At 47.5% G+C, this 25,045-nt stretch overlaps 1 protein-coding gene across 5 annotated transcripts in view; it reads right to left on the bottom strand.

Annotated features, from left to right (window-relative positions):
• Window positions 1-25,045, bottom strand: part of DPP6 (dipeptidyl peptidase like 6) — a 1,068,014-nt gene that overhangs the window by 138,988 nt on the left and 903,981 nt on the right. For all 5 annotated transcript variants that reach the window (XM_061415284.1, XM_061415287.1, XM_061415283.1 and 2 more), the window contains one exon: window positions 24,923-25,004. In XM_061415284.1, coding sequence (XP_061271268.1) covers window positions 24,923-25,004 — 82 coding nt within the window. The remainder of the gene's footprint in view (window positions 1-24,922; window positions 25,005-25,045) is intronic.

Here is a 25,045-nt window from a genome sequence, read left to right as displayed (position 1 = left end):
CTCGCCAGCCATAGCTTCAGGGCACATTTTAATGACAAACAGAAGCTGTCTTTTGAAATATTGTCTCAGGAGGCAAATCTCACTTTTCCAGGCATACTAGGAACAGGTGGGGAATAGCGAATTAGTACTAACTGGCCTGATCGGTGAGGTGAGGTCACTGGACAGGATCTTGTGCAGACAGGGGCTTGGGGAAAGGGAGGAGGAGATGAGCTGGGGGCTGAGGAGGAGAGGGTGGGCTACGAACGCCCCCTGGGGGTTGTGAGCAGGCAGGCAGCCGCCTGTGCCTCTGGGACTGTCCCGTGTTAACACTGAACACTCAGAAAAACTGGGGTGGCTGGTCGCCCCAGTTCCGGTGACTTGTAGGTGGTGGGGAGCGCTCAGCTGGTCTTCATCATCTGTATCATGAGTTGAAAATTCCCTGGACGATCAATGAGAAAAATTACGAAAATAAAACCCCACCTCCTACGTCTTCCTATACGGTTATACACATCCATACATGAGCTTTCATGCGTGTCTGTGTCCACCTATTGCAATGACACCAGGGAGGGTGTTTTAGGGGGTCTCTAAGAGACGGGTTTGATCCCTGGGTCGGGAAGATCCCCTGGAGGAGGGCGTGGCAGCCCACTCCAGTATCCTTGCCTGGAGAATCCCATGGACAGAGGAGGCTGGTGGGCTATGTCCAGTCCACAGGGGTCACAAGGAGTCAGACACGACGAAGCGACTTCACACACATGCTCTGTTCCTGCTCAGACTCAGCCAGAACCTCCCAGGGCCTCCTAGACCCATCAGGGGCCGCAGGACCACGACATGTTGCCCGACGGGAGCTAAGCCTACACCTAAGGGTGGGGAAGGGTGGCAGAGAGACTCCGGCTCTCCGATGTCACAAGACAGGTTTAGCACAGTAGGACACATTGTCTTAAAGACAGACGTGGCCACGGCTTTGGGAGCCCAGCCTAAGGCACTCGGAGCTCTGCCTGGTTCAGATAGGGTTGCACCAGCCAGGGCCTCCTACCTGTCCAGGGAAGCTGGCTCTGCTGAATCAGGACACGGCTGAGCCCTGCAGGGAGCGTGTGGTGGGACAGTTTAATATGCAGTCAGTCTTCTGTGCTGAGCTTGGTAATTAGCACTTCTGGAAAATCAGTGCACTCTACAATGTTAGCAAAATGAAACTACTAATTAATAAAGCAAAATTTCAAGCTCCTTAGAATTTCAGGAGACATTTAAGCTGCAAACTCTCACTTGGAATTATGGAGTTGGAATTATGGAGATGTGACTTGGAGAAGACTCAAGGGAGCCGTCGTCAGGAGGGTCCTCCTTGAGGGTGCTCCACCCTTGTTTTCCCTTGATGGGAACTGGCACGCCATCGTAACCGCAAGGGGACCGCGGTGCAGACAGCCCCCGACTCACGATGCTGTGACTGCAGTAGCAGCTGACCTTGGAAGTTGAAATCTGCTCTTTTCTGGGCAGGGCTGTGTGGTCTGATCCTCTCTCGTGATGCTGGGCAGGGCAGCTCCCGGTCAGCCTCGTGACCACGGGGGAGACTATGATACACAGATGACCATTCGGGACCCCGACGGCCATTCTGCTCTTCACCTCCAGTACAGTGTCCAGTAAATTACACGAGACATCCAACACTTGATTATAAACAGGCTTGGTGCTAGAAGACTTTGCCCAAACCACCACAGGCGGTTCCAAACGAGGAAGGGAAGCAGCGGTCATCCCCTAACCTGGACCACAACAGCAGCCGTCATCTAGTGCCTGCTGCACGCCCTGTGTGGTTACCACTATGTGATCTGAGCATCTAGATTACCCCAGGTTCTCCCAATAAACATGCAAATTAGGCATCCTAATCACCCTCATTTTATGGATGAGGAAACTGACTCAGAAGGTTCAAGGTCGAAAAAGCTAACAGGGTCGCCTGGCTCCAGAGTCTACACTTTTCCATTTTGTAATTTTCTCATCATCTGGGCAAAAATTATATCTTTGGCTCAGATTCAAGATACTATTAGGTTCCTCCTTCCACAATAGCGGCCAAGAAAGGGGACTAACACTGACCATATCCAAGAAGGCTGCTCATGAGCTGCTCCAAAAGCCTTCACGGTGCACCTGGAGGTCTTTCTACGCTGTTTACGGGTAAGGAAACTGTGGCTCTGAGGGGGCATTAAATTCATACAGTCCTGTGAGTTGGCTGGGGGGGCTGGGTTTCAATCCAGCTCAGTTGTTGTTGTTATTGAGTTGCTAGGTCACGTCTGACTTTTTTTGCGACCCCATGGACTGCAGCGTGCCAGGCCTTCCTGTCCCTCACTGTCTCCTGGAGTTTGCCCAAGCTCACGTCAGTCCAGTTCAGGCTGCTTCTAAACTCTATTCTTCCCACCGGGGGAGTGCTCCCCAAAGTTTGGTTCACCACCAACCACCCCCATGATGCTTTTGGATTTTGATTAGAGTAGTACTTAGTGTGATTATTTGGGGCTTCCCGGTGGCTCAGTGGTAAAGAATCCGCCTGCCAACCAGGAGGTGTGGGTTTGATCCCTGGGTCAGAAAGAACCCCTGGAGGAGGAAATGGCAATCCACTCCAGTATTTTTGCCTGGAGAATTCCTTGGGCAGAGAAGCCTGGTGGGCTACAGTCCATGGGGTCACAAAGTGTCAGACATGACTGAGCAACTCAGCACAGTACTGTTAGTTACTAGTCATTTTTCAATAATTTCCCTTTGAGTGTAAGCAAGTTTCATTTAAAAGGGATATTTTGCCTCACTACTGTGAAGGGAACACCAGTATTCTCAGGAGTGAAGAGGTGGTAGGCATAAACAAACACCAACAAAACCAAATATTATTTCTAATTCCGTCCAGGTCTGCCTAAAGACCTGTTTGTCTAAGATCTACTTAGGGGTCTCTTTGTTAAAAAGCAGTGTTAGCAGGCATCAGGCCCTGCCAAAGACTCTCTCCTGATCTATATGCCGAAGTCTGGAAGGGAACTGAACATGGAAGGATTTCCTTACTATGTACAGGCATCAGGCCCTGCCAAAGACTCTCTCCTGATCTATATGCCGAAGTCTGGAAGGGAACGGAACATGGAAGGATCTCCTTACTATGTACTGCCCTTTCTTAGCTCTCCACGCCGCACCTCGAGTCCGGCCCCAGGCCATCCACCACACCCTCGCCACTTTGCTCCATAACATCAAGGAACTCCATCTGGGAGTGTGGAGGAAAACAACCTCCGGAAAACGTCTGGGTTGCATCAAAACACTTTGAAGCTGCTTCTCACGGGTTGTTCCCACCTAAGATGGTGTATTAGGAAGCAGAACTCTGAAAGACGCTCCCGGCTTTATCAGCCTTGTGTAAATAAATACCGGCCTCTTTGTTTGGTATGAACAGGACGGTGGAGCCATCAGGGAACACACAGCAGCTGGTGGTCCTTAAGGCTGTGGGATTGCTGGAAAACAGAAGGAGCTCAAACACTGTTGAATGAACAGGCCTTACAACCATTATCATGAGAGAAAAGAGATCAGAGCAAATGAAACCAGGGTTGTTTCTTTCCTGTCCTCGACATTTTCACTTACTGCAAATCACGTTAGCATGAGAATACAGGCAGCTGTAAGGGGAGTCACCAGTGGCCTGTGTGTAAGGGACGTGCTGGAGCTGGTGGGGAGGAGCTATCCCCTTCTGGTGTCTTGGGATGGGAGATGGGCCCGGCAGGAGTAACTGGTCCCGGTGGGCTGGACCATTTCTTCTCTCCCCTTAGGCTGAGATGGCTGCGTGTGGAAAGAGCATGGTGGGTTGACAGACACAGCTCACTTTTCTTTGCCGTTCACGATGGAGAAGCTATGGAAAGTAGTGAAAGCTGTGGTGTCTACATGTCAGGTCTTGGAGGAGGCCCCACCCTACCCAGGGTACGAGGATTCATCTACAACCCTGCCCACTGTTCAGGGAGGTGCCACTGCTGTGCTGACCTGTGCTGTTTCCAGCAGAACGCAATCTAGGGGTGGTGGTTCCTTCTGGATGGAGTGGCAATAACCCAGGAATCTGAGCTCACAGACGCTTTTAAAGGACTTCTCAGCTTCACATGTTCATTTTGGGCTTCTCATGTGGTGCAGTGGTAAAGAATCCACCTGCCAGTGTAGGAAGTGCAAGAGATGTGGGCTTGATCCCTGGGTGGGGAAGGGTCCCTGGAGTAGGAAGTGGAAACTCACTCCAGTATTCATGTCTGGAAAATTCTATGGACAGCAGAGCCTGGTGGGTCACAGTCCATGGGGTCGCAAAGAGCTGGACACGACCAAGCACACAAACACAGGCCATGTTCATTTTGATGAGAATCTCAACAAAATTAACCTGACATATTCTAGACCTCCAAGATGACTGATAACCAAGCCCTACCGTGTAATTTTCGTTCTTGACTTAATGTTCAGAAGCACAAAAGTGCCCGTGACACTCCTAGAGTTGTTGTGAGCCAATGAGAAAAGAATAAAACGAATTTGACGTGTAAATAATACATCTCTGATGAGCAAAGCAAAACTAATATCCTGCTCTATTGTTCCAAAGGAGTTTTCTCAGCAGGTCAAATAAAGAAAGTGGAAGTGTTAGTTGCAGTTGTGTCTGACTCTTTGCAACCCTAAGCCCATCAGGCTCCTCTGTCCATGGGATTCTCCAGGCAAGAATACTACAATGGGTAGCCTATCCCTTCTCCAGGGGATCTTCCCAACCCAGGGATTGAACCTGCGTCTCCCCCATTGCAGGTAGATTCTTTACCATTTGAGGCACCAGGGAAGTGCCAAATATAGCAAAGTCATGGGAAACTGAGTCACAACATGATTAACACAGGCATGACAGGAAAGGCAGGAACAGTCAGTGCTGTGATCACCAGGCACTGCTGCTTTTAAATTTGTTGATTCTGTAAATTTGTTGAGGCTCATTGGTAAATTATATTTGGCTTTATAAGTTATGTAAGTATATACCGAGCTTTGTGTTTGTACCCAAGTACCATTTTAATAAAGTGATTTAAGTGTAATTCAATAATATATTTACCACATTAGCAGACAATGTTACTCATGACTATAGATGCAAAAACCATAGATAAACTACTAGTTTAAAAAAACCAACAAAATATGTATGCATATAAGGAAAAATCTAGATTTCTCTAATTGGATTTATCCTAGTCACTACTAGTTCATTCTGATTCGACTCTTCAGTAAGGCTGGTTTTCTATTGATCAATACGATATCACACTGACAAATTAAGGCAGAAGTGCCACACGGATCATCTCAGGAGATGACGAAAGCACGTTCCAAAATTTCAAAACACAATTTAAGATAATGAATCATAGAACACAAACAACAGGAGCAACAACAAAAATAAAACAAAACCACAGAGCAAACCGGAAATGGAAATGACCTTAACCTGGTCGAGGGCATCTACCTAACAAGCCCACAGCAACTTCACACTGAAAGGTGAAAACTTGAAAGCGTCTCCTTTATGATCAGACACAAGACAGGGATCGAGCCCCACAGTCACCCCTCTGTCCCACGTGGCAGTGCTGGCCTTAGACAGCACAGCAAGATGGAAAAAGGAAGAAATAAATTCATCACCTTCTGGAGAGGCCAGGATTGCCTAAATCCCTGATCCAAACAAGCCACAGATAAAGTATTGGAGTTAAGTGAGTTTAGCAAGGCTTGAGGGATAAGAAATCAACATAAAAAGTCACCTGCAGTTCTATTCACCAACATATATAAATTAGGAAAATTATATTTAAAAAATTAAATACATGCAATAGTTCCAAAATATTCTAATACCTAGGAATGATTTTAAGCCAAATATTTGCAAGAAATTTATGGAGAAAATAAAGACTTTAGTGGAAGACATTTTTTTAGAAAAGTAAATAAACTGGCAACTATGCCATGTATTAGAAAGTTCAATGTGCGTGTGTCGCTTCAGTCGTGTCTGACTCTTTGTGACCCCGTGGACTGCAGCCTGCCAGGCTCCTCTGTCCATGGGATTCTCCAGGCAAGAATACTGAAGTGGACTGCCATGCCCTCCTCTAGGGGATCTTCCTGACCCAGAGAGCGAACCCACGCCTCCTGTGTCTCCTGCATTGCAAGCAGGTTTTTTTTTTTTTTTAATCGCTAGCACCACTGGGAAAGTTCAATAGCTGAAGTTTATAAATTCTCTCACAATGGTGTGTAAATTCAGTGCAACTCCCATTAATCTCCCAAATGTGTTTTTAAAAGAACACACAAACACAGTACCCACGGTAGCCAAGAACAACATGAGCATCTAGTAAAATAGATACAATAATGCCTATTGTTAACGGTCATGCTGCCATATCGATTGTAAAGCTACGGTAATTAAGAACGTGCGGTTCCGTCACACTGATGGACAAAAGACCAGTGGGACACAGCAGGGAGTCAGAAACCAAACCTACACATACACAAAAGTTGATAAATGGTAGAGGCAGTCATCGAGATCAGGGAGGAAAGGAAGGTTTTTTTTTTTTTTTTCAATAAATAACCTGGTACAATGATTATTCCTATGGAAAATAATTGTAAGTCTTCTTCACATTCTACACTCAAATCAGTTTTAAATGGATTAAAGACCTGTTTTGAAAGATGAAATGACAAAAACTGTTACAAGATACAAGATAGGAGGGTATGATCCCAGGGTAGGAAACACTTCTATAAAAAGACATAAAAAATGCAAACCATAAATGAATAAATAAACTTGATTTCACTTAATATTTTTTCCTATTAAAAATATCAAAATGAAAAGACAAGCTATAAAATGCAAGGAAACATTGACAATAAAAAAATGGGCAAATAATTACGATTTGGAATATATAAGGACAAGCATGCACAGGGACCAACATTCGATATCCTGTGATAACCCAAAATGTAAAATAATCTGAAAAATATATATATATGTATAACTGAATCACTTGCTGTACAGAAGAAATTAACACCACATTGTAAATCAACCGTACTTCAGTAAAAAAGAAATGCACCAGATTTCTGTATATTAGTTTTGTTTAAAAAAAGACTGCACAAATAAATTGTACATAATAATATCGATAAAAAGGGACACACTACCCAAAAGAAAAACAAGGCATACATAAGCATTTTTACAGAAGATGTAATATGAATAATTATGCCTGTGAAAAAGTTCAACCTCATTAGTAATCAATTATATGCAAATTAAAATCCACCGAAACTTTGACACATTTGTACAAGGAAATGAGTGACATGTACTTAACACTGAAAATATTTTAAACTCACTAGAAAAGGACCTGCTTATAAATGGACAGGAGACCGAATAAACTCCTTGGGACCTATTTGTACAATGGACGACAACACAGCATTGAAAAATGTTCGATTAAAGGTACACGTGTCACAAATACCCACAAACATCACAAATAGTGTTGAGCGCAGAAAGCGAGGAACAAGAGCACTTACAAGATTTCAGTAACAGTTAAGCGCTTCCCTGGTGGCTCAGTCAGTAAGAGAATCTGTCTGCCAATGCAGGAGACACTGGTTTGATCCCTGGGTCAGGAATATACCCTGGAGAAGGGAATGGCAACCCAATCTAGTATTCTTGCATGAGAAATCCCATGGACAGAGGAGCCTGGCAGGCCACAGTCCATGGCGTCATGAAGAGTTGGACATGACTGAGCACACATGTACACTTCATATATATTTTTTTGTTTTTACAATGCATTTCATTAAGATATAAATATGCATCTGAAACACAAAATAGTTAGAGGTAGAAAACTAAAACAAAAGTGTTATTCCTACCCCCTGCCACCGGGAAGGGGACACTCAGGGTTTTCTTTGTTTAACCCTCTACAAAGGCTTTCTGAGAGGACGTCATATGGGGTGATGATCCGTTTCTTATGGGAGGGACATTTTATTCCACGTGGGGCTCATTGCTTGCTCTGGGGCCCTGGCAGCTCATTTATGGAAGCTGCAGAGATTTCAGATGAAAATATCACAGTTAGGTCAATGTTTCATTTCCTTTAAGGAGCGAGGCAGGAGAAAGATAAGGGTGTTAGATTAATTACGCCAGAGGCTATATCAGGAGACAGACAGCTTCTTGATACTGCATAAATGGTTCACATGGGTGGCCTTGAATACAAATGCCATCACTCACGGTAATAATAACACTTTGCACTTGCAGGGCATTTAGGAGATTTTCAAAGACTTTTCACAGACATGAACTCATTTGTTCTCAAGATAACTCCTTCTGGTTTTTCAGCTGAGATGCTGAGTCCAGATGTATAGTCTGGTGCATAGGAGGAAGCAGCCCCCGGGTTTCCGTTCTGATACCATCATGAATACATGGTCTCGGACAAATATCTTACGTTTTCTGAACTTCAACTTTCTTACAGCTAAATGGAGATACAGTGAACAAAAAAGGCCATCTATGTGCAATGCCTGTCTTGCAGACTGGGGCCTTGGCAGCCCTAACTAGATGAAATACTGGAGTGGGCAGCCATTTCCTTCTCCAGGAGAAGACCCAGGGATCGAACCAGGGTCTCCTGCATTGCAGGCAATTCTTCACTGTCTGAGCCACCAGGGAAGCCCTTGCTTTATATTATCAGCTATTATGTCCCAAACTGAGCAGCCATGTGGTTACAACTTGCTGTCTGCATGGCTGTCTTTTTAGTAGACATTTTTTGTTCATAGATCTGATTAGAGAAAATCCCCCCCAAATTATTAACACTGAAGAGAAGATCTAGCAATGTGGGCGATGACTCCTCACCCACGGTTAGAAGAAAAAGAAAACACAATACTTTGAAACATCCTGATCTAAACTTTGAACTGAACTGATTGACCAAGGTAACCTGCAGCGCAGGCAGCGTCTGCCTGGACGTGCCCATGGCCTGACCAGGGACCACTGCCTTCAGGAAGTGATGGTTATTCGACCAGGAATGTTCTGGGTGGCGATTTTATATGCAACACACTCCTTTGCTACTGGCCTGGTGATTAAAAACATAATCTCATAGATTCTTTGCTTCTTCATGAAGTGAGAATGGTGTTCACGAGGCTTCAGAGTTTATTAAAGAGGCCACGCAGTCCCCACCCTGCCTGCTGGCATCTGAGCCCACGATGATCAAATCTGGCTGCATGTGAGAAGCTCCTGGGAGCTTTAACACAGTGCTTAGTGGTGCCCAAGCCATGTCTGGTCCAAACACACCAGAAACCCTGGGCACGGAGCCCAGGCACTGGTCTTTATAAACGTCAATGTGTAGCTCAGAACCACTAGCTCAAGCAAACACTGACCGCCATACCCTTTGTTTTCACTACATGTGTAGTGAGCTGTTGAACTCTTGGCCAATAAAATTTTAGGGTTGTTGGAAGGAAGGATGTACAGACTCTGAACTGGGAAATCACAAAAACACTGACACATTTCCTCACAACACAGGAGGCGAAAGGCAGGTCTCCCGGCTCGCTGCCTGACAGGCTGCTTTGTTATGACACTGATTTACTGTTCGGATGCACATCAACAGAGATGTGGGGTGACGGCTGAGGCACAGAACAGCGAGATGTGCTGCAGTGGCGTTCTGTTACGCTTCATCAGCCAGACACGAGAGTTTACTTTTCCACTGACTGATGAATTTACACTTTTATTATTCTGTGTTTTTTGACAGAAAGATTGTGGAGTCAGTTAATCTCATAAGGCAGTAACACAGGAAATTTAAAAGACAGAATTCATTAAGCAAGTCCACCGTGAACCTTGTCCTGGGGTGATCAGATCCATAGGAAATATTTAATAGAGAGCAGTGATTTCAGAGCACATTTCAATGACTCAGATTCCATTAAACATTCTGAAATTCCATTAAATGTTCACATTTTCAGTGAACTTAAAAAAATATGAGCTTGTATGGCCACGGAGAAAATTAGTTTAATTAAATAAATATGTGTATATGCAATTAAAATTCTTTTTAATCTGGAAACTTCCTGGAATTTCACTGAGTTCAAGCTTCAACTTCATGTCAGGGGTAACTATAACTCATCTGGAGGCTGAAAAGCTTAAGATTTAAGGGAGGTGTGTCACAAGTGATGGCCTAAGACAGAAGGCTGGCTGCAGTAGGTGAAAATAAAGAAAAATAGGAAAAATGCACCTTGGGTTAATGCTTATATCAGTAAAGGTTGTGTCTGATTCTTTGCGACCCCATGAACTGGGAAGGCACTGGTGGGTTCCCTGGTGGCTCAGATGGTAAAGAGTCTGCCTGGAGTGTGGGAGAGTCTGCCTGCAGTGTGGGAGAGTCTGCCTGCAGTGGGTTCCATCCCTGGGTCCGGACGATCCCTTGGAGAAGGAAATGGTGACCCACTCCAGTATTCTTGCCTGGAAAATCCCATGGATGGAGGAGCCTGGCGGGCTACTTGGGGTAGGCAGACAATTCATGGGGCTTCGAAGACTCAGACACGACTGAATGACTTCATTTTCTCACTCTCATAAAAGGTAGTTGACTTTCACCTTGGGTAAACAATATGCCTTAATTACCAAAAATAAACAAATAAGACCTAATCAAAAGAAATCATAAACAAAACCCAAAAGACAACCCACAGACTGGGAGAAAATATTTGCAAATGATGCAACCAATAAGAACTTAATTTCCAAATACACAAACAGTTCATACAACCCAATAACAAAAAAACAAATAATCCAATCAAGAAATAGGTTTAGACATTTCTCCAAAGAAGACATACAGATGGCTGAGAGGCACATGAAAAGATGCTCAACATGGCTAATTTATCAGAGAAATGCAAATCAAAATTGCTATGAGGTACCATCTCACAGTCAGAATGGCCATCATCAAAAAGTCTACAAATAATAAATTCTAGAGAAGATGTGGGGAAAAGGAAATCCTCCTACCCTGTAGGTGGGACTGTAAATTGGGGAAGCCACTCTGGAATACAGTCTGGAGGTTTCCTAAGAAACTAAAAATAGAGTTACCATGTGACCCAACAATCCTACTCCTGGGCATATATCCAGAAAAGGTGAAAACTATAATTCAAAAAGATACATGCACCCCTATTTTCACAGCACCACTACTCACAATAGCCAAGACCTGGAAGCAACCTAAGTGTCCACTGACAGATGAATGGATAAAGAAGATGCAGTACCTATATACAATGGAATATTACTCAGCTATAAAAAGAAAGAATGGAATAATGCCATTTGCAGCAACATGGATGCAACAAGAGATTATCGTACTAAATGAAGTAAATCAGAAAGATCATTTGATATCACTTATACGGGATCTAAAATATCACAAATGAATTTACTTATGACATAGACGCAGACACAGAAAACAAACACACGGTTCCCAGAGGGGAAAAGGGCGAGGGAGAGATAAATTAGGACTTTGGGGTTAACACATACACACTACCCTATGGTAAACAGATGGACAAGGACCCACTGTAGAGCACAGGGAGCTATATTCAGTGAAAGAAAGAAAAGTGAAAGTGAAGTCGCTCAGTCGTGTCCTACTCTTTGCGACCCCATGGACGGTAGCCTACCAGGCTTCTCCATCCATGGAATTCTCCAGGCAAGAATACTGGAGTGGGTTGCCATTTCCTTCTCCAGAGGATCTTCCTGACCCAGGGACTGAACCCAGGTCTCCCAAATTGCAGGCAGACGCTCTACCACCTGAGCCACCAGGGAAGCCCTCTCCTATGGTAAACCATCACGGAGAAGAATATGAGGGTGCGGCTTCCCAGGTGAAGCAAGTGGAAAAGAACCTGCCTGCTAATGCAGGAGACCTGAGAGATGCTGGTTTGATCCCTGGCTCAGGAAGATCCCCTGGAGTAGGAAATGGCAACCCAAACCAGTATTATTGCTTGGGAAATCTCACGGACAGAGGAGCCTGGCTACAGTCCATGGGGTCACAAAGAGTCGGGCATGACTGAGTGCATACACACATACAAACACACACACACGTGTTATATACCATACATACACTGTACAGCAGAAAATAACATACTGGTATCAATCAGCTACACTTTAATTAAAAAAACGCTTTAATGGATCCTGTCCTTCATTTAGCCTCTGAACACTCATGCGTGTTTATGAACTGTCACGTCTGTATTTCAGGCTGGGCACACACTGGGGAACAGGAGAAGGCTCTCATTCTTCAGGAGCTTACGGTGGACTGGATCCTGACACACGGCTGCTGAGTGTGGGAGGCAGCAGTGCAGGGGGGATGGAGGATGAGCGGAGGGTCTCCAGCCCAGCAGGCTGCGGCTGCGGATCTGGGAAGGCTTCCTGAGGGCGGAAGGTGGCGTTAACGGGCACACAAGGTCGGGTCGGGCCTTTGTCCTGGATGCTGGGGACTCAGGTGCAGAGCGGAGAGGCTCTGGGATGGCCGGGCAGTTGCAGAGCCGTCATCAGGGCAGATGCTCAGCCTGGGGGTGCGGGGACCAGCGTCGGGGGGCAGCAGGGTTATGGGGTCAGGGTCGGGCTTCCCCTACCAGCGATGCAGCCGGGGGCAGGATCGACATGGGAGGCGACACAGCCCCTCCGTTCCAGAAGGTTCTGGAGCAGGGCAGACTTGGGCTGGGCAGCCACGCCAGCCGCTCTCACAGGGCCCAGTGGGCGGTGGTGGTGGGAACACGGAGGACGGGACGGGGTCCGACGGTATCAGGAAAGCAGGAGGCGCAGGACCTGCTGCTGGATGGGTCAGGGCAGGGGTGAGAGGGACCGCGGAGTCTGCGAGGCCAAGTTCCTGACCTGGGCAGTGGAAGAGACGTGGTCCCTTCACTGAGGGGCAGTTACTGCAAGAGGAGCACAGAAGGTCTGGGTCCGAGTTCTGAGTCTGGGTCAGTTCACGGCAGGCACGGCTCACGTGGGCAAGGGCCACAGTGAGACCCGGGTCGGGAGATGGCAAGTTCAAGTATACCCTGGACTTGGCTTATCAACGTGAGTGACCTACACTCATTAAATCAGGCCCAGCTGAGGACGTGGAAACATAATTCCAGCTGTTACTGGCCATCAGAGCCATTGTGGTAAAAATAAACCATTCAGACAAATGATTAGGTTTCCAAATTGAAGAACAGATAGGAAAATCGATTCACAAATTTGCTAATTGTCCTTTATAAGTGGAAAGAGCTGAACTGAAATGGATTTTAGCCATGATATACACAAAATAAACACAGTGTAAAGTACATAGAACTGAGTCTGTTTTTTTTTTTAACTGACTCATGGATTAATTATGCTCACTCGCATCTTTGTTCTGTCCTAAGGAGGTGCCTGCATCCCCTAGGTGCCTGCATCCCCTAGGTGTCAGATGAGTGAAACAAAGCCTCACGGATTGTGGGAATAACTATGTCACAGGGCAGAAAGAAGACACTGGTATCAAGACAAGTTCTTTAGAAAGATGAAGTATTGTCACTTTCCAGAATTTATAGTTGATTTCAATAATCAATAAGGGCTGACATGATGTTATAAAGGAGGAGTCCTGAGAACTCTATTTTGAAGACAAGGTGGGAAGAATCAATTATTTGCACATGTTTGACAGAGATGTTGCTAAATTGCCTCCGAACATTCTTAGAGGCGTCTTGTTTCACGCGAGCTGTTTTCTGCCTGGTGCCCTGCCCTCTCTGTGTTGTTCACCAACCCAGACGCAGCACCCAGAGGGCCAGTGAGGACTCATGGCACGAAGGCCCGACGTCCCCTCTGACACTGAATGGAAGGATGACGCCTGCGCCTGGCGGGACGAGAAGGGGGTGCTTCTGTCATCCGACGCGACTGGGGAGAACCACAGGGTTCCCACCCGTTGGCCAGGACACTCAGGCCGGCCTGTCCTTCCTGACCTTGTTTTTCATAGTGAAATTCACTGCTTTGTATTGAGATCTTTCATAGCATCACAACCTATTAGGAGTTTCCCAGGTGGCTCCACAGTAAAGAACCTGCCTTCCAATGCAGGGGATGTGGATTCAATCCCTGGTCAGGAAGACCCCCTGGAAGTAACAACCCACTCCAGTATTCTTGCCTGGAGTATTCCATGGACAGAGGAGCCCGGCGGCCTACGTTCCAGCGGGTTGCAAAGAGTCGGACACGATTTATGGACTAAATAACAACAACATGGCATAACAACGATTTTAAGAAAAAAAATAGGACTCAAAAATCCAGAATTCCTTCCAAGTGTTGCTCACGGTCTGAACCACTCAGGTAATGAGGCAACAAACTTGTTAAATCTTAAATTGTTTTAGTTTGTAACATAAAGCTTTTCTAATTTCCATGAATCCTGGACCACTCGCCCGTACTCCTGACATTTAGTTTTACTTTCCCTTCTGGATCCCATTCATTTACCAGGTATTTGGTGACAACCTGACTCTGCTCGGTTGCAGCCGTGGGCCGGGGAAAATCAAAGTGAGATGAAAAACACTCTGTCCTTGAACAGCTTATGTTTGGTCTGGGAAATAAAGTTACTCAAAAGTGAAACAGATGAACAATGAAAGGAGGAGGCTGATTAACTGCTACGCTAAGTGGGGCTGACAATATCACAGTGGTTTAGAGAAAGAAAAAGTCATGGTTATTCCATGGAGATGGGAAGATGGAACCATTACCTTGATATGTTCCAATTGTGAAACATTTTAGGAATTATGATAAAGAGGTGTTCCTTCCACCCAAGTGGGAGATGTCCACAAAATAGCCTATAAAAGCCCATTACGGACACTAAAGAGAACTCTTAGCAGCACAAATACTGTAGATCACTCCCAAGGCCACTGAAAAAGAATCTCCAAATGTCCAGAGCCGGATCTGCGCATAATGGGGACTGATGGGTTTGCCTGTGGCTGCAACTGCAACCATACCCTCCAGCCTCACATCCTAATGTTTAAAAAGGTTATTTTAATTTATAACTGCCTTGTTACATTATCTGAGGAATCTATCACTAAATGCACTCTTTCTTAATGCAGAACTCTGGTCCTGCTTCTAAATTCTATTTGATAGATCATCCTGAACTTCTCTAACCTAATATTCCCAAGGCTGATGTGGGCACCCTTCGAAATTAGATTCTTCATAAAAAATAATACACTGCTTCCATCACAATTGCATTAGGGAAGCTGTGATGAGGAAGAGAACATGGTTTATCTCCACAGACCTAAGTGTACAACTAGGTCAGGCCGGTTTTCAACCCCAAATCCACCTTCTTCTTAACTGCTCTGGCTTACAAGTAAATTCTGGGCAATCTCTTCTGAGGGTTTGCAGCCGAGCCCCGGAGAAAGGGCATGTGCACAGTGCTTGGAAACCAGAGGGGAAGGGGGCACCGTCGTCCTGAGGGCCAGCTTATCCTCACATGTGCCCGCAAAGAGCACCACACTGGACTTCCCCTGGGCTGGAACACATGTCTACTGAATGGAATTCCTAAGCCTTGCATTTGACAATCATTCTCTTTTCAATTTTTAATGAATATGTAATGAGGCTTATCCATCAAACTTTTGGAAGTGGGTAAAATGCCCATTGCCTGGTCAGGTTCAAACATTTATCCTTCCCCATATACATGTCCAACAGGGTATTTTTAGTCATAATCTTATTTAATAGACGGTGTATTTCCCATGTTCCTGTACAGTCTACCTACTATTTTGGATGGCTGTATAATTGCTCTTCCTGTCAATGGACCATACCTCACCAAATTGCTCTTCTATTGACACTGATTTTCCAGCCTTTAAAGCTATCATTATAGATAACAGCATTATAAATGCCTGTTTGTGATGCAGCTTTTGGTGTCTCTTTAAAGGGGCTTTGTGGTTCAGCTGGTAAAGAATCTGCCTGCAATGTGGGAGACCCAGGTTCAATCCCTGGGTTGGGAAGACACCCTGGAGAAGGGAAAGGCTACCCACTCTAGTATTCTGGCCTGGAGAATTTCATGGACTGTATAGTCCATGGGGTCACAAAGAGTTGGACACAACTGAGCCACTTTCACTTTCACTTTCTTTGCTAAAGGGCAGGAACATCTTTATGACTCTACTATATATTTTCATATTGTTTGGGAATGAATTTTCTCTTATGAGCGCTGCCCCTTCATACAGCATGATTAAAGTTAAAAGGAAATCTGCACTGAATGATAAATTCACTAATATGAAATGTAGTATTTCCTGCCTTATCAGTAAACAAGGATGTCACAAAACCATCAATGATTTCCAGCCTCCAAACGTAAACTTCTGTGCCGGGAGGGAGCCCAACAGGGAGGAGAACAAAGCCTGGGATTCGCAGGTGTCAGCTGTCACCACTCCCGAAGATGACCGCGGAACTAAGGGTGCAATGAAATCAAGCAGCAGGATGCTAGCCCCAGACAGGTGAGGTGAAATGAAAGAAATGATTTCGCTGAGCCCAGACTCTTGCAACTTCCCACATTTAGAAGAGCACTGCTGCTGCTGCTGCTAAGTCGCTTCAGTCGTGTCCGACTCTGTGCGACCCCATAGACGGCAGCCCACCAGGCTCCCCCGTCCCTGGGATTCTCCAGGCAAGAACACTGGAGTGGGTTGCCATTGCCTTCTCCAATGCATGAAAGTGAAAAGTGAAAGTGAAGTCGCTCATGTCCGACTCTTTGAGACCCCATGGACTGTAGCCCACCAGGCTTCTCCGTCCATGGGATTCTCCAGGCAAGAGGACTGGAATAGGGTGCCATTGCCTTCTCCACAGAAGAGCGCTACATTCCTTAATTTGAGATATCAGGTTTTCCCTAATTAACAATAATCTTTGATATCCTGACTGCCTCTCCCCCTCTTTATTACAGACTTCTATTTACCCTGCCCCCCCACGCCCCCTCCTCGGAGGCATTCTATCGGGGCTACTGGAGACGCAGCCTCCCAGGCCTGAAGAAGCAGAACTCTCAACTTTCAGGTTGCGTGTATTTTTTTTTCAGTAGACACTAATTACACTGCTCTCCTCACTTTCTCTATAATCCTACGGCAACAAAGTTGCCTTTATGTTTTCTTTTTTTTAAAATTTTTAATTGGAGGATAATTGCTTTAAATATGCTGTTGGTTTCCGCCATAGATCAACATGAAGCAGCCACAGGCACACTATGTCCCCTCCCTCTTGGACCCAGCTCCCACCGCACCCCACCCCCACCCCTCTAGGCTGTCGCAGGGCACCGGTTTGAGCTCCCTGCGTCACACAGAGAATCCCCACTTGTCTCTGTTTTACATGCGGTCGTGTATGTTCCATGCCACTTCCTCCGTTTCCCCGCCTCTCCCTCCCACGCTGGGCCCACAAGTCTGTTCTCCCCGTTGCCCTGCGAACAGGTCATCAGTACCATCTTGACACAATCATGGTGCAGGACAGCATGGAGAGTCCTTACAAACTAGGAACTGAACTGCCACACGACCCAGCAATCCCACTGCTGGGGTATACCACACACCACGCCTTTGTGTTCGGAAATCCCGTGCATTCAGGGACCCTGCCGGTCAAAGGGAAAAGCCATGGAGCCACTTCCTAACCATCTCTTTTCATCGACGGTGACCACTGGGGAGCTCTGCTTAGGCGCCATCCATTCGGGTTAATTGCCGGAAACAGCTTATTTACTTGAGTGCAAGTGACTATTAAAGTGACGGAGTCCCTCAGAGCCGTGAAGTGATAACATATTGTGTTAAATCTGAAGGGTACCCTTGGTGGAGCTGGTAAATCACTCACTAAACTGGCTCCATCCATTATCTGAGGACACGTCAGGCGATTTCCCTCCCTGTGAATTAATTTCTTGGCTACTGTCATGGACTTCAATGCCCATGATGAATGTTTTTACAATGAATACCAAATTAACCCAAACTGATTAGAGGCTTTTATAAGTTATTAATGGGATGTCACTCTGGCCTGGTCCTCTCCACATCTACGACAGTTTCATTAAGTAATCTCCGCTTGCTGGAAAGATCTGTCTTTCTCCCCTCGTGGGACTTGTCAACGTCGACAGACGCTCCCTGCCCCCTTGGTTCCCAGAGCCGGGGGAGCAGTGATGCCCTTGGGAGCTGTGACCTGGGGATGATGCCCTCGGGGGCTGTGAGCTGGGGGTGATGCCCCTGGGGGCTGTGAGCTGGGGATGATGCCCTTGGGGGCTGTGACCTGGGGGTGATGCCCCTGGGGGCTGTGAGCTGGGGATGATGCCCCTTGGGAGCTGTGACCTGGGGAGGGAGCTGCCCTCTTTCTGCTCAGTTTCTGGGTACGGTTAGGGTAGGGAGCAGTCAACCAGCTGGAGGTCCCAGGGCGGGGGCTTTGGTTTACCAAAGGAAGGAGGAGGCAGGAAGTCTCATCCGCTTTTTAGTTTTCAAGTTTTTTTTTTTTTTAATTCCCTCGGCCCTGCTTTACTGAGAGGTAACTGACACACGAACTGTCCAAATCTCGAGTGTGCAGTGTGTGGATCTGACACACCTCTCTACTGCAAAACAATCTCCACCATAGCGTCGTGGGCACCTCCATGTCCATCTAGTCACTTAGCCTTTCCCAAGTCAGACAGACAAATACCGTGTTACCTCACTTGTGGGATCTGAAATCTGAACTTATGGAAACTGAGAGCAGAAAGGTGGCCACCAGGGGCTGGAGGGTGGGGGTGGTGCGGAGATGACGGTCAAAATGAACAAGCTTCCAGGTAGAGGATGAACATGCTGGGGAACCACTGCCTGGGGTTCCTGTAAGGAATGTATCCTCTCTGTCTCTCCAGGGATCACCCAGTGGGGCATCAGGGCAGGGGAACCGTCCCTGGGAATGGTCTTCTCTAAAGACACAGACATCTGAAAACCTAGGTGGAGTCAAAGGCCGAGGGAGGTGATGGCGTGTCTTGTGAACAGCAGCCCTTCCCCGAGAAGAGTCGGAGAAGTGTCGGGGAGGAGACAGCCTTAGCCACGCACCGGGACTCTTGGTTATAGCCGGCATCTCTCTATTCTATCAAATGCAGCCTCACTCACCTTCCCACACAGACCAGACCCTCAGCTGATGGTATTCTTATTTTTTTCCCATTCTCTACATTTTGGTTAAGCCAAGTAATAATCCTAATAACCACAGCAACAGGAAAGCCGTCACTCAATGAACACTTTCCACATGAGGTTCCACACCACGTGCTTTAAATGGATTAATTTAACCCACATGGTGACCCCTACAAGATACACACTGTTGTCCCCACTTTACAGATAAGGAAAACTGAGGCTTTGAGAGGTTAAGCATTTTAATCCAGATCGCGGCTTTAAAGTGTCAGAAGCAAGGTCTGAACGAGACCCTGTGACGCCAGTGTTTTTGTTATGACTGGTCCTTGATAACCAGAACAAACTGAAGAAAACTTTCTGAGGTCTAAGATGAGGACCTTCAGATTCTGAGATGGATGAGGTGGTTGTGACGCTAGATCAGGGCTTCCAGGTTCCAATTGGGGTTGGGTCCTGGGCTCCCTGCCCGCACTGCCCACGGTCTGAGCTCTCAGCTGCAGGGTGAGCCCCTGCCACTGGCCCTTCTGTCTGCACCTGGCCGCCACCCTGAGAGCTGAGGGCCCCCCCGAGGCGGCTAAGCTCTCTGCAGGTGCCCACCCCTGCAAGGGGCGCTCCACTCCTCAGTCTGCTCTTCATTCATCTCCATTCATCTCTCTGCCCTTCATTCCATGCGACCACGTGCTTATCAGAACAATCTCTTCTTCGAGCCTCTCCTGTTGAATTACTGACATTTTGGTAGCATGAATTTTTACAATGTTAATGAGTTGTTTTTAAAAAACCCACTTTCTTTAAAGTGAAAACTCGAATGATCCAGCGTGAGTGCAAATGCCTTCAGCTCGGATTTTCCTGAACCCTTCACTAACTCTCAGAAACGTGTCAAGACGCCGTCCTGCGGGAGGAGGCATGAGCCAGCGCCAATGAATGGGAGAGGTAAGACCCTCACTTTTCCTTTCTTTTTTTGGGGCTGTTGACATTTTAGAAAGAAAAATAACCTCTGTTGATAAAGCAGTGTTGTTAAGTAGGTAGGAAAACAGCACTGAGACAGAAAGGCTCCTAAGAAGTGGATTTTTTAAAAGGCTTAGTTTACTTAGAAGGGACTTCAGACGCACAGCTGTTACACCGCTAACAGGCACAGTCACGACTGAGGTGGAGGGCAGCCCAGGGCTCTGCAAAGGGGTCCCCACGGGGTAACCAGGACAACACGGGTGCACACGTGTCCACAAAGGAAGGCTGCTGGGAGTCGGGGAGGGAAGCCTGATGGACGTGCGGGGCTGGAGGGGCTCAACACTGACAGCAGGTGATGGCGTTCACCCCAGGAGGAGGCCCGGACTTCAGGGTCTCAGCAGGGCCCGTGCTGAGAGCTGCAACGGTCTGATGAGTACCACAGCCAGAGAGCAGGGAGAGACCCGAGGGGCGATGGGCCCGTTGGGAGGGCTTTGTTCCAGGGGAGTCATTTTATCCAGACTGGAGGGTCCAAGAGGCCCGGGCAGTTACTCATCTCCTGCAGCTCCCGCTGGGGCCAGGACACCAAGTCTGGGTGGAGTGGTCGGAAACGGGGTGCTCTGTGCTCAGTTGCTCAGTCATGTCCGACTCTTTGTGACCCCATGGTCTGTAGCCTGGCAGGCTCCTCTGTCCGTGGGATTCTTCAGCAAGAATACCGGACAGGGTTGCCATACCCTCCTCCAGGGGATCTTCACAACCCAGATCGAACCCATGTCTCCTGCATCTCCTGCACTGCAGGCGGATTCTTTACCTCCGAGCCACCAGGGAAGCACCAAAACTAGCTAGTGAAAGCGTGAGGCGCTCGGTCGTGTCCGACTCTGCGACCCCACGGACCACAATCACTTCATGAGGACCACAGCCTCACGCCCTGGGAAGTGATGGCTAAGTCGACACCCTCTGCTGAGTGGGGACGCGGAGCTGTGAGCACACCTTAGTTTCCTGCTGCCGGGGTATCACATCCCAGCCCCAGCTGCTCCTCAAGGACAGCACTAGCGCCTCCACCCCAGGTCCCCTCACCACCCCTCTGTCTGCTCCTCACTGCACGGTTCTGAAAACGGACGCAGCATCCCTTTCAAAGCTGTGCACCTGTCCCCATCACGGGAGCAGGCCACGCAAAGAGAGACCCAGCTCTTGGTCTCTGAGCCACAGAGTGGACCCGCACAGACCCCGGCCCCAGATCACTGATGTGGTCTGCTGCCCTGCAGTCAGTTACAGAAGTTTCCATGTCTTTTGGTTCTGAAAGAAAACACTGCTATGCAGCAAACCCACCAAGTTCCCTGCGCTCTCGAGCCAGCCCACTGCGGGGCCCTCAGAGGCCTGAACCCCGAGTGTGCCATCAGCCGTAAGCGCAAAGCAGCTCACTGCGGGGCCCTCAGAGGCCTGAACCCCAAGTGTGCCATCAGCCGTAAGTGCAAAGCAGGCCACTGCGGCTGCCCTCGACGTCTGTGTGATTTTGTTAGACGTTTCTAGCAGAGATGACATGCAGGGAAATGAAAGGATAATTTAATCATATTCTAGATCAGCAGAGACAAAACCTCACATAAACAGACGAACATGCAGGGAGGAGTGGGCAGGACGTCATGAAATGATCAAAGAAAATGGAGATTCTCCATTAGGCAGACATTCATCTGCTAGAGGATAAATGGAGAAAGATACAGTTTGGAGAGAGATTCTGATATAGTTTATGTTTCAGTGTAAATCACTACATAGACTGACTGAAAAAGATGGAGGAGGGACTTCCCTGGTGGTCCAGTGGTTAAGAATCTGCCTTGCAATGCAGGGGACTCAGGTTCGATCCCTGGTCAGGGAACCACGATCCCACGTACCATGGAGCAACAGAGCTTGCATGCCACCGCTCTGGGCTTCCGCCACTAGAGAATTGCGCGTTGCACTAAGAGATCCCTCGTGCTGCAACTGAGACTCGACGCAGCCAGATAAACAAGGAAATAAACACGCATGTTAGAATTTTATTTATTTTTTAATTGAAGGATAATGGCTTTACAGAATTTTGTTGTTTTCTGTCAAACCTAAACAAATATTTGAAAAAGAAGAATGGGAGGAAGAGGAAGCCGGGAGGCAGCTATTCAGCGTTGAGCGTCTTTTCCCACTTAATCCAGCTTAACCCAGTCAAATCCATTTTCCCATCTCGAGGCTTTTGGCAGATAATGCCGAGTTCTGGGAACCACCCGGTTACCCCTCAGAAGAACAAAGACCACAGGCCAGCACCGCTTCAGCAGCGACTTTCTGGCAGAATGGACGCCTCCCCGAGGTCAAGCTTCTCCCTGTCCTCTCTCAGCGCAGGGAGGGGTCAGGCCATGCTCACCTCCTATGATGCAATCTGAAGGTCAAATGAAATTTACCCTAAAGGCAAGAACCAGTAATTGAAGGCCATGTGGAGGTGCTGGAGAAGATGCCTTTCAGCCCCTCCTGGTGGCCCGGGTCACTGTCCTGTGGTTCAGGGGGTCCCCAGCCCAGAGGCATCGTGGGGATCTGGCCACACGGGGAGGAGGCGGTGCCCGGAAGGGCCTTGCTGAACTTTAACTGCAGCTGTGTTCTCTGCTCCCGGAGGATAAGTACTCATTTCACTCTGACTCATTATAATTAGAGTCGATTTCCTTTGGGGAGCAATATTTACTTTTAAAAATAAAACAGCAATGAGGGATCTGTGAGTGTTTGCAAGGCCTGCTTGTGGGTTTCGAAATGTCTTTGCCAAGAGCACCCACTGGGAGCACCTGGTCCCGGGGGTCGGGCTTTCCCAGGTGAGCACAGCCAAGAGGGCACGGGTCCCCTAAACATTCACGAACCGGTGCCTTCCGGGGAAAGGCTGCCGACTCCTGCTCCAACATATAGGATGTTTTCTCAGCGTGGAGAGGTATTGCCTTCTAGACTCAGTACAAGAAAAACAGCAAAGTTAAAAAAGTTTAAAGTCTCAGATTCCAGGAGCACACGAGTACTCCCGGTACTGAGGCCAAGTAGCAGCAACCGTACTTGACTGAACCTTCATTTCCCTGAAGCAGAAAGGAAGCTGAACTTCCTTCACTGTCAGTCACATCCTAAATATACACGAAGGTGTAGACGCATGGCGCTTCCCTGGTGGCTCAGTGGTAAAGAATCTGTTTGCAATGCAGGAGACCCAGGTTCGAGCCCTGGGTTGGGAAGATCCCCTAGAGGAGGAAATGGCAACTCACTCCACTATTCTTGCTTGGAGAATCCCATGGACAGAGAAGCCTGGTGGGCTACAGTCCATGGGGTCGAGAAGAGTCAGACACGATAGAGTGACTACACTTGATTTTCTTTCACACATAGATGCTAGCTATTTGCCTCCATCCAATTATTTTACATGTAAGTGGTTGAGAACCACAAGAATATATCAGCTGATTATTCCTCTGTCCATTCATGCATTCACTTTTGACCTCAACAGTTATTTCCCACATGACAGGCATGGAGCTAGATGCTCAGAATCCACAGATGGAAAGCACTCGGGGCTTAGACCAAGGACCACCCCCCGGGGAGAGATGTGTGGGCAGGAACTCGTGTGTGAAAGGAGTCTGTGTGGTGACACTGGAGTGCCCAGAGCGGGCCTGGCCACGTGGGCAGAGGGCAGAGGAGCTTTCTCAAAGAAGCAGACCCTAGTTCTGCCGCTGGTTGCTCTTTAGGAGGTGAAGGTAAGAACGTCCATAATCACCTAACCCAGCCCTGACCACGGTGCAACCTGGCCTGAGTCTTAAGCACTTCAGTCTTCTACAACCTCCTATGGAATTGTGATTTTTTTCCTCGCACAAGCATCAGCGGCTTTGAGCAAAGACGACTCTTCTCTCCTGGCTGTGACTGGTGGACGGGTGTCATTCTGCGAGTCAGCTCGTGGCTCCCTCCTGCCCTCTTGTCACTGGTTTAGAGCCATTAAATGTGCCTTTTGAAACCTCCGCTCAGTAAGTGTGCAGCACAGGGAACACTCAGGCAGCAGCTAACACAGCCGGGTGGCATACACCCTCCTGCTTCTTCAAATCAATTCGAGGCAATGGAATTAACACACAACCGAGAAAAAATACTTGTACTGTTGGGGAAAGTAAGAAAATTTTAATTCCTAAGACAGTAGGCAGCCTGTTCAACAGAATCTCACCCCAAGGTTTTTAACATGGTCATTTTCTGCGCTGTTTTAGGAAGAGTTTTAAAAAGGCAGCTTTATTAATTGGCTCAAAGATGTAGAAGAAAACGGTCCGCCGCCATGCCACCTGATCTTCAGGCTGCAGGCGCTTTCCGGAAGGGGTGACGTGACCTTGTCACCGGGACTGACGAGTATCACCTGGTTTTAGACAGAAGCAACACTAGGGATGAACCCGAGTGCTCACCTCACCCAGATCTTTCACGCAGGAGCTGGGCTAGCCGAAGGCAGCCTGGCATCTAGTTCGTGAACTCCCAGGGTTAGAACCCATGTATTTTAACTACTTGTTCAGACCCTTTTTGCTACACTGTCTTGGCCATTGGGTATCTCGAAATGTCTTAGTTTTGCCAATGTGAGTGGGAATCCATGGAGCTTTCTGGCGTAAAGCAGAGATGGCCCCAACAGTTCTGGGCGTTCTGCAGATGCTGCGTGCTGGGAGCCCAGGTCCACAGCAACTGCAAATCTACTTTTCTCATGAAACCCTCCCAAGGAAAGAACCAGAGTTCCACGAGCAGAACCAAAGAGCATTTCGTGACTCCACCATTCTGACCATTCCCATCGGCTGTCCTCTGATGAGGTCCATCTCAGATTCACGGTTAAGTCCACAGTCAACACACGTGGCCCAGTCGGGGACTGCTTTAAGGAAAGCAGGTACCAGAACCAAGGCATATGCTCTTCCAATTTCAACAGAGTTCTCTAGCAAAAGAGATGGCCATTTACACATGCAGATGTCCTGGGGTATTTTTCCAAAACATAATTCACACAGACACAGATTCTGAGTCTAGTGAGATACATTCAGTCTGTAAAACATTAACTTCATCAACGCAGACACTTGGTCACTGAAAGCAACGTGCTTACCAGCTGCTGACCCTTGGGGCCCCATCCCGCATACTGAAGTTTTGCGTTGCTGACTTCCGGTGGATCCAGGCTCTGAGGGTCCCTGAAAGAAAAAAGCAAAGAAAAAGGTGGGAAATAAGAAGT

The sequence above is a fragment of the Bos javanicus genome, chromosome 4, assembly GCF_032452875.1.
Source record: "Bos javanicus breed banteng chromosome 4, ARS-OSU_banteng_1.0, whole genome shotgun sequence".
Classification (NCBI taxonomy): Eukaryota; Metazoa; Chordata; class Mammalia; order Artiodactyla; family Bovidae; genus Bos; species Bos javanicus.
The sequence above is the reverse complement of the archived record's forward strand: the minus strand, read 5'-3'. Positions and strand labels throughout refer to the sequence as shown.